Raw genomic sequence first — 9,991 nt, 5'->3', positions numbered from 1 at the left:
GCATCTGGAAACAGTGTCTGTCAGGAGTGCGTCGTAAACGTCGAATATCGTCGGTGAGACTCGAAAATGAGTTTCAGTGTGCTACGGAACTTGAGAATGCTCATCGTTACCAAAGCCATGTAGCTCGGTGAATTCTGGTTCAGATTCAGGGCTCCACGACAGTAATCGTTGAGGGAGGCGTTGTATGCCACGCAGATCTGATTGAAGCAATACCTGCCGTAAATTGGAGGGTAAATTCGTTTCCTCGTTCTGACATCTACCACCGCATTCTTAGAAACCTAATGGAGCAGCAGAACGAATGTCACGGCCCAAAACCTAATCACCTTTCGCCTTCTGGGTCGCTCGGAATCCTGCAAGGCGCCCCATGTGGCTTCGCGACCATCCAAGCCGCTTGCTGATTTTGACAGGTGACGGCGCATGGGTTGCTCGGCTGGTTACCGGAAACTCCTAAGAAACCTCCCTTCGGGAGCATGAGATGTTTAGTAAGTGAAGATCTTTCCAGTCCCGATCTGCGACTATTCTTTTGAAGTCACATCCCGATTGCACGTCTGAGGGGATTCTCGTCTCTGTAACGTATTCTGTCGTACGCGTCTTCCGGAGATCTCTCACCTGCTGATAAACCGGCTGTCCCTGCATCATTCCCGGCCCTTGGGCGCATATTCTCTCGGGACTGTACGCCCCGAAATTGTTGAAATTCACAGCCGGGCTGGGAGGTCTGGCCTGTTGGGATGGTATCAAAGTCAACTTCGGATAATTGGATCGAAGGAAAAGACTTACGGATACGTTGGGCGTTATCCTACGATTTCTACGATTATATTCCAGAATTCTATAGCATCAATGAATTCACCTGAGTTGGCACAAATGACCCATTGTTGAAGTTCGAGTTTTGGCTGCGGACTGCAATGAAAACTCACTCAAGTCAGGATTGGGATGGGACCCACTGCGGAACGTGTCGCGGAGAGCGCGCGAGCCGGACGATCGTGAAGATCCGCTTACCGCTTGAGATTAAAAGAATCAGCGACAGAACATCGAAAGCTCCCATGTCGCTCACATGAACCACTCGTCGACTTCCGACTGAGCGAAGTGATACGAAACCGACGATCACGCTTTCCGCCGCAAGCCTGCGAACCTATTGTCTACGGAAGGTCGGATTCACAAGGCTACTCCCATCTCGCACCGATTCCCATACTAGTGGCAGTGATATTGACACGCGGTGTCGACAATTAGAAGCATTAATCTCTCCGCTCAGACCGTCATCGGATTCTACATCACTGCTCCATATGCTAGGCTCTTATTCAAATGAATAAGCCGAAGAGGAGCGAATGCCGAAAAACAAATCCCCGGAACGGAGCGATTTCGGACCGAGGCTCCTCCTCCCGAGATCTCCCAAGTCACTTGCGCGTCACATGCGCAAGAAGCGAATCACATGCCGTGACCAGATGTTGCGCCATGCGATCGGGCCTTGGGCCGTGAGTCGCGGAGACATTTGGATATTCATTCATATACATAAGAAGCGGACATTCCCAATCACGCGGAGCACTAATACGGAGAGAGGAAATCCTGAGAAGCTTCAGAGTTTTTCCCCATTGAATACGACTGTGGTGCCAGTCCAGCTCCGCAGTCGAACGATGTCAACAGGGTAGATTGACGGATTGGAGGGGCCTCAATTGGCGACGAATCTAACGTGTGATGACCCGTGATGCGCTTAAGAGCCGGAAACAACATCTACGACGTAGCGCCGAGAGTCGAGTCTTCTCGATGCTACGAGGGTATCGCTAGACGTAACACGCTCCGCCCAGAGATCGCCCGGACAGCCGAGCAAAGAGTGGAGTCGACTGAGTCTAGAAGTGTCCGGAAGGTTTGCCGCCAACCTAAAGGAGAAGACCCGTTGGAGTCGGATGAACCCAAACATGAATCTTATTTTTCTGCTGTTCGTTCTCGTGATGACTCATGCTTCGTGGGCTCGCTCTACAGGTACGTTAATTCGAACTATTGCATGACATTATTGCTTGGCGAAGGATTCTACAGAGAGTCGAGCCGTCCACCGGATGGCATCGGCAGAAACATTCGAGGAGCGATCGGAAGCAGAATTTACAATAAATCCCGCGCGCAGTGCCTGATTTCTTGCCCATCTTCCAGCGACCCAGTCTCCGGCTAGCGAGTGCGACTGTCCGTATGAGCTGCGAAGTGTGTGCTACAAAGGAAAAACCTACCTGAATCCGTGTTCCGCTCACTGCGCGGGCGCACGGGAGGGGCAGTACACGTTCGGAAGGTGTTTGATCACTGTGAAATTCTGATGACAGGAGTTATCGAGCGTGAAAAATTGCACTCGACGTACTTACTCGCGGCTGAGTCCTGGAGCCGGCTATGCTGCTCCTCGAACCTGAGGATAGTCGACTGACGGAGATTTCCGCTTGGTCATCAGCCGACTGGATTGCACGATCACTATGTGATGAAATCAAGCTGCCGCAGCACAGGATATCTCCGAATGAAATCTTTTGTATGGGCCTATGATCACCTCTCCAATAAATATGCACATCCTGATCTGAAAGAGTTGCGCGATTGATCTCCGTGGAGAAGAGTCACGTTCAACAGCGCGGAGATTTCGACCAAAATGGGGACCGTAACGGGCGCATCGTTTCAGCTCTCCTCCTATTCACGATGTCTCGGGAAGGGAGCCGAAAGAGATTATGTGAACTTGGCTTGCAGCTCTAGGCCCCGTTCGAGAGAATGCAACTAACAGATCCCATCGCGAGCATCCTAGTATTGACTCCGTCTGTACTGGGAAGCGTAGCCCTATCGGTACCTCTACACGTCTTGATGTCATGTATTCGATGCACGGTGAGCAAGATGAGCGTTTGAAATACCAACGGCCGCATTGTTTTGCCCATCATGTCGCGCTCTATGAGTCGATTTTTGTTGAGCTGCCCTGATGAGGAGGCTAAGTAGATACTGACGCTGTGATGCGAGATGACACCGTGCCATGAATTCACATGAGAGCACCCACCATTACGGCTATTGTCAATGGAGATGGGCCTCGAGCTGATTGTTCGCTTTAACTCATATGCAATGGCGGGTACAGGTCGAGCCCCCTATCAACGGTAGGCCACCGGTAACTCAAGTATCCATTCTTTAGAATTATTCACGAAGCAGACGACTCAGGGAAAGCCTCTCATCGCAAGTACTTCCTACTCATCTTTGTAGCACCTCGTCGCAGCTATCGATACTTCATCGGAGGTGAGCGCGCAGAACTCGAGGAACCATCCTCTCTACTTTATACTCTACCCAGAAAATGGAACCTTCATTTGAATTTGGGCTGCGTAGTCCTAGCCAAGTTGGATCCTGCGTGGTAATCATATCCTAATCCGAAGCTGAGCGTATCATCCGGATACAGAAGAAAGCGGCGCCAAGCCCAGAGATGGACCTCAACGGTGATTCTGGGAACTTGTACGACGGGACGAAGCACAATCATCCTTTGTACCCCTTCGGGAACGATCAGACCGAACCTATGGATGCAATTTTCGAATATTCAGAGAAATTCGCGGGCATCGCGCTCTAACTCTCATGAGGGGTATACGCTCTTGAGTCTCTTCCTCGCTGGGGCTTCGATCTCAGAGTCGCTTGGGGAAGTCCCGAGACTGTCCAGCGTGTCCCGTTCCGTGGGGTCGTCGTTTCCCCCGTTCTAGAATGAATCGGTCACGTGAGGAATAGACTCTCAGAAGAACGAGGGGCGGAAGCTTAGCCTCTGTCGTTGCTCTCACCAGTCCCAATCTCTTGAGTTGTCTCAGGGTTCCACGCAAAGTCGGACAAGATTGATGGAGCATAACTTTATGTCTGAGCTTGCCCGAGTATGGGCAGGCGGACGTCGGGTCGGAATCGTTGCTCATGGTTATGAAGTTTTGCAGGAGAGCGACTTCCACCGTGATTCGAGAGCGATGATCGAAACATACCATTTTGATCATCAAATCGACGAAGTCGCTCCTTTCGAAATCGTTGAGTCTGCTGTGAGCCTCGAGTCCCTTCTTCCATACGAGGAAAGAATCAATATCACGAGGCAAAATATTGAAATAAGAATTCCCTGATAATTCGAACTCACCATCAAGATTCGATCGAGCTTAGCCCCGTTAGCCGGCAAGCTGCCGTATTTGAACTCAAAATAGCCATCTTCTGCGAGTTCGAAATATCTATCCCTATTCGGAGCGTCCTCGATATACGCATCGTCTTCAACGACGATTCGCCTCAAAATGCTCCTGTCGAGTTCATTAGCAGACTAAAGGCTCGAACCCTTCCAGAGAGGATTTCAATCACCGACATAGAGAACTTCGAATCAGAGTCTAACCGGAAAGCTTCATTCGAATCCAAGTTGTCGAAAAGAGCATCCCTGATACACATTTCAGAGGCACAAACTCCAAGAGACCAAATGTCAATTGCAGGCGTCACTTCGTAACCGAGGAAGACTTCTGGTGCTCTGTAGGGCCTGTGAATATTCAGGGACGTCGTGGTTCTGTTCAAGGATGCTCCGTTGCAAATAAGTACGGAGGAATTCCCATGAAGCGATATGATGAATTTCTTCCGTCTGAGGATAGCCGGATATACTTCGCCTGGACGTAGAGTCCCAAATGAGGGCCTTCTGTAGTCAACTCGCATATCCCAAAGTCGATGATCTGCGGGAGCGAGGGGATCCGTATGCAATACAGGCGATTTGTGGTTCGGAAGAACATACCTTGACTGAAAGAATGAGATTCGAACCTTTGCTCGGATGCAATCATCCGCTTTGAGTAACATGATGTTGTTGGGTTTGATGTCGACGTGAATCAAGTGTATCTGTTTCAAAGCGTACAAGCCGAGGAGAACCCCTGCTGTTATCAGACGAATTTCGTGTAGCTCCAGTTCTGGATCGAGACGGAGGTACTCCTGCAGTGACAGCGGGAGATACTCCATGAGGATACACGTGCTCTCCTGAGTGGTCTCAAATACGCTGAGGATCCGTACTATGTGATCGTGCCTGCCGAATTCATCTGAAACCAATCGGGAGAATCTCCCCTGAAATTAAAAGGTTGTTAGACACGGTTTCCTCTCGGGGAAATTCTCCACGGAGTTCTTAGCGGTACCTCACGCATGGTCATTTGACCGTTTTTCAAGAGTTTCAAGGCAAATCTACGCTTGGAAGTGTCGACGACACGAAACACCTGTAATGGAATCTCTACGCTCACTTCGAGAAATGAATTATTCCGTTCGAGCGGATTTCGAAGAGAAGAGAGTTCGTACTGACCGCACCGAAAGTCCCCCTGCCGAGCTCCCGTAATACTTTATATCTCTCCCCGCCTTCTGATTCCACGACATCGCCTCGGATAAGCCGCAACTCCGTCTCCCGCCTGCCCCGTAAGTATTGTGCGTGCCTCTTGCGAGCTACCTCCTGGAAGATCATTGACCCTGCAGATTCAAGACAGGATGCTTCCGAGCGGAGGCTTGTCCCGAAGGCCCGAAATCCTAATCACATGCGACTCCATCTGCCAGAGCAATGAGCCATTCCCCAGTGGAGCCGCTTTCTCTATACAGGCCGCGAGGCCGCGAGCTGTGAGGGAAACTTCCGAACCGAAAAGCGTCGATAGTCAAGGGGAGAGCGCGAATACCCACGGCTCTTCTCCGTCTCTGCACCTCCCTTTTTCTCCCTTGCCCTGTCGGGCGCGATTTCTTCGGGTTTCCCCGCAAAGAACCTCCAATCTCCGAAGCAAGGCTTCGTTTTCCATCTTCAGCCATATTTCGATGAAATAGTACAGGAAAACAACAAAACCAGCGAGGGAATCAGACTCCCTCACCCTCCGATCATTGCAATTGATTGGAGGCCGTAGTTCCAACAGCCTTTCGACGGTGCCCCCGGCAAATTATCTGCTTCCGAGGTGAGAATGACATAGCGCAGAGAGGTTGACGCTAAACGAGAGAGTTCTTCAAGGAACAAGTGGAAGAACTCTGTGGTGGGAGGCAAGAGAGTGGCGTTTCTTCGACTGTTCGACGTGCTCTTCACTCATGGATGTCTCAATCTGTCGTGACCAATCGGCACGAAGGAGGGAATTTGAGATGAAAAATAATCAAGACCAGCGTATTTCAGTAACAGTAATAATAATTTTAGGATTTATTCAAAAATCGTGTGAGCGTCGTCTGGTGTTTACTTTGGGGTGCTGCTGGTTTGCTGGTAATGGTACAGTACATCTGTGATATCAGCAGTAACATCTTTTAATGAGGAAACAATCGGGGTCGAGACTTGACAGTGTTTGGCGGACTGTTTCACGATTTTCGATATCGACAACAATCACAGAGTTCCCATGCTTCGTAAAAACTTTGTCATCTAGAATCTGGGCTCCCCAAAGTATTTCGGGCAGCGCTATGAAATCCTCCTCAGCTTCTTCGTTGATCAAGCTCAGCATGGCGTCACTGACTTGAGTTTCGGGATTCATTGTGCGAAGAAGAACGTTTCCTCGGCTGTGCCCGCAAATCTCAAAAGCTCCGGGAATTTCGTACTTCATCACATCTCGAAAAGCATTGGTGTTGGTTCTGACCACAAAGTGAATTTTACTTTGTGGCGCCAGCAATGCGCATCGAAACTCCGCCTCGTCGTGTCGAATCACGCAAAAGTCTTGTATGCTGACGGCGGATTCTGCCACGACCACTATCTGATCTGTATTCGTCACTTCGTATATGTGCTTATCGTCATTGACGTAAACTCGACCCTTCTCCAAAACAAAAACAGAAGTTTCGTCGAGTAGCGGCCGGTCGAACCTTTTCTTCAGCTGACCGCTCATCAGATCACAGATCTCAATGCGGTCGTCGTTCTTGAAAATCATGTCATCGTCCCGGATGACCGCTTCGTGAAACATATTGCAGTTTCGAGCATCCGACAGCAAAGGGTCGATCATCGGGAAAGTCTCTCCACTCGAGTGAGTATCCCAGTCGTTCGTCAACATGCGGTTATTCGGATTGTACAACACTAAGCACTCTCTCATGTTCGGAACTACTGCGAAATCTCGACCCGCTGGGTTTTCGTTCTCAGCCTCTCTACAATCGCCGATGCTGCCCATATGGACTTGAGGAGTAAAGTCTTTTTCGTTCAAGTTTCAGCTGAGATATCGCAGACAAGCTGACTCATTCACGCACACCAGACAAGGAGTGAGACAGCTCCACCGATCGATGAGAAAAATTTGCCGTAGAAATTATTCGTCTCGACACACTAGCTCCTCTTGAATCTCGGGCGCACTAAGAAACTCCGCTCACTCTTTTCCTACGTTTTTCGTAGACAATATTTCTCGATCGATAAAAACTTCAAGAGAGACCGGACGCGACGCACTCACGATCCGCCGACGAACTCTGATGCGGCAAGAGGTTTGTCTCGTCGTCGTCCGAAACGTCATTCGATCCAACATTCGTCGCCGCGAAAATTCGAAACGACGTCGAGAGAAGCTCAATACTCGATCTGAAGGCGCAAATCATTCTCGAATGACTTTTCCCCGGTCGAGATGGTTCATCTCGGTGCGTAGCCCCCATTGACCGAGGACACTTCCCGAGCATTCCCCTCAGGTCGAGGAGTCAGTGATCGTCTGTTCTTTTAGTCCCCTAGTAGGTTCTGGTACTAGTTCTAGTACTTTCGATGGCAGCGATAGAGATAATTCCGGACGGAACAGTAATCACCGCTTTCGACGCCCCAGATCGCCGAATTCCGCCGAGGATCCCCCGGAGGAAGTCGAGTCGATGGGCAGCGAGCGAGATCGAGTCACCCTACCCAATTCGAGGAATGAGCTGTCGCCTTATTTCGGAATGGCAGGAGGGACCTCGGCCAGTGGTGGTCGAGGGAGACAGGGCAGATTTCAATCGATCGAGCAAACTTTGAGATCCTCAGATCGACTAGCCAGAATTCAGAATCGGCTCTCCGAAAGCGGGCGGGTGGACTTAGCCGGACGGAGAACGCGTGGTATCTACTCACGACTCAGATGAGTTCTCCGAGCATTGAAGACCTGATTAGCATTTCGCGAAGCTCGCTCCCTTATCAGAATGATATCGGACTCAAATCCCTCAGATGCCAGAATCGAAGACCTGAGATCCTCGAGCTGGCTCTTGGGACGCCCGAGATCCCATAAGCCAGTAAATGAGTTGCAGAACCTAGAGGATCCCATGAGCCAGTTAAGTGTCTCGTCGATTGAGGCAGCGTCCTCGACCGCAGTAGGGACGGGGGCCGAAAGATAATTTATTCTACATACTTACAACTCGATTGAATATCTCGCTCTGGAATTCGACTGCATCCTTCGTGGGTGATCTTCTATCTCGGGAGTTAGCGTTGGATGATGCCTGAGCGAACTCCAGGATCAAGATCTGCTGATCCTTCTAGCTCTTGTATCTCCAGGACTCATTCTTGAGCTTGCCCATGTCGGATCAAGACTCCAGATACCTAGTTCCCTGTCTTCTCGTTTCTCCCGGGAATTCGATCATCTCGACCTTCTCCCTCCGATGCTTAGTCGACAATGCTTCGGCTCAGTCGGCGATGGCCACAGAAATCTACTCCGGCATACGCCCGACGAGGATGGAAACATCAAATGGAGGAAACTACATTCCAGCGCGGTCGGTTCTCGTCCCCTTGTGCGTCAACGCCGCGCTGGATACATGTCCATGCGAATCTGCACGTCCGACATCTGATGTGCACCGCTCCAACTTCCAGGGGATATGCCATCGAACGTTATCCGTTGTCCCCGAGCATCCCGATCTCGTCGTTTGTCCTGATGGAGTTTTTCGCGATTATCATTCGACCGTTCCTTTTTTCCTAAACGATCGCAGTCGGATCAAGCTGCCGGATTCGGCAGTTGAAAAACCGGTTGCTTCAAACACTTTCGAACTTTCCCACTAAGTTCGGTGAACATGAAGCGACGCGGAAAATTCCGTCGAAGAACGAGCGCAGATATCGCCACCAACGATGTCGATTTCTGTTGTGCAAGGGTTCGACCGAGAATCCTAGGAGTCTGCTCTCGAGCTGAAATTACAGATCCCTTGACCCTAGAGCCCTAGAGACTGCTTGGTAACTTCACTATTGAATCAAGAGTCTTGGGCGAGCCTCCAAAGGCGGGGCTCGGGACTTGGAGCGATCTGCCGGAGCAATTATATTATCATCGACCCCAATCAGAGGCAATGCGAAGCGATATCGAGGCCTAATCGACCCAGTCGTCGAATCGGCTCATTAGGTAGGACGGCCCCGTTGAACACGTTCGGGCACGGGGAAGGTGCACGAGGATAAATTGAAAACTTCAGGGACCTCGAGCTGCCAGGCACTAGGCGAGTGCATGAAGGCGACAGTCGCGCTCACTCACAGAGGATCAAAGTCTCGAATCTCGAAGCTTCAAGAGTGGCCCCTGGCTCACCGGTGTTGAGCGGGATCAGTCTTAACACCGCTTTCTTGTGATTCTGGAGCTGGTTCGCAGAGCCTGCGAATTCAAGTCTCCGAGGGTCCTGACGGCACTGGACTGGCACTGGTGATTTGAGTAGGGGGATATCTCCTGAGTATGGTATTTCGCCGCGGGACAGTCCGTAAATCATATTCTTCGGTATCGGTACGAGATTTGCGATACATGGATTCCACCACAGGTTGTGTAAAACCGAGGGCTACCACGATCCCTGCAGCAGCTGCCGGTGTAGGAGATGTGCTGGATTCTGCAACAAGCACCACGGGAGTGTCTGTCCTAGGGTACGATCCCTCAATGACCTCAGCAAATGGTGACTTGTGAAACGTACACTCTCCCACTCTGCACAACCGTCGCAGAACCGCAATACATATACATATACGTACTGTTACATCATCCACCTAGGTACACTGCTCTACCCCTCTCAGGGTGAATAAAAACATTGATTCATATTCTTCGGTATCGGTGCGGAGCCGGTATCCGAGCGGGCCAAGTTTGGAGCAGTTCAGTTCTTCATCATGGGCCCGAGGGGCTCGCTCCTGCCGCCACATTCA

General features: G+C 50.6%; 1 protein-coding gene and 1 long non-coding RNA gene across 2 annotated transcripts; one reads left to right on the top strand and one right to left on the bottom strand.

The window, feature by feature from the left end:
* Positions 1–1,799: 1,799 nt before the first annotated feature.
* On the top strand, positions 1,800–2,553 carry LOC100901532 (uncharacterized). The gene is made up of 2 exons (XR_001951156.1): positions 1,800–1,974; positions 2,140–2,553. It is a non-coding gene; the product is annotated as an uncharacterized LOC100901532 (long non-coding RNA).
* Positions 2,554–3,562: 1,009 nt separating this feature from the next.
* LOC100902489 (dual specificity protein kinase YAK1 homolog) lies at positions 3,563–5,120 on the bottom strand. Its single transcript, XM_003740569.1, has 7 exons — positions 5,117–5,120; positions 4,750–5,018; positions 4,597–4,664; positions 4,340–4,477; positions 4,097–4,250; positions 3,762–4,019; positions 3,563–3,682 (listed from the first exon to the last, which is right to left on the bottom strand). The coding sequence occupies exons 1-7, from the start codon at positions 5,118–5,120 to the stop codon at positions 3,563–3,565; spliced, it is 1,011 nt and encodes a 336-aa protein (XP_003740617.1).
* Between the last annotated feature and the right edge of the window lie 4,871 nt (positions 5,121–9,991).

The sequence above is a fragment of the Galendromus occidentalis genome, unplaced genomic scaffold (assembly GCF_000255335.2).
Source record: "Galendromus occidentalis unplaced genomic scaffold, Mocc_1.1 scf7180000077011, whole genome shotgun sequence".
In the NCBI taxonomy this organism is placed as follows: Eukaryota; Metazoa; Arthropoda; class Arachnida; order Mesostigmata; family Phytoseiidae; genus Galendromus; species Galendromus occidentalis.
This window is presented reverse-complemented; position numbering and strand designations above follow the sequence as displayed.

Excerpts from the sequence above, each read along its gene's own strand:
- LOC100902489 (XM_003740569.1), bottom strand. Across the intron at positions 4,478-4,596 it reads GGACTCTACGTCCAGGCGAA|GCCCTACAGAGCACCAGAAG; the intron begins GTATATCCGGCT and ends GAATATTCACAG. Across the intron at positions 4,020-4,096 it reads AGCTCGATCGAATCTTGATG|GGACTCGAGGCTCACAGCAG; the intron begins GTGAGTTCGAAT and ends GTATGGAAGAAG.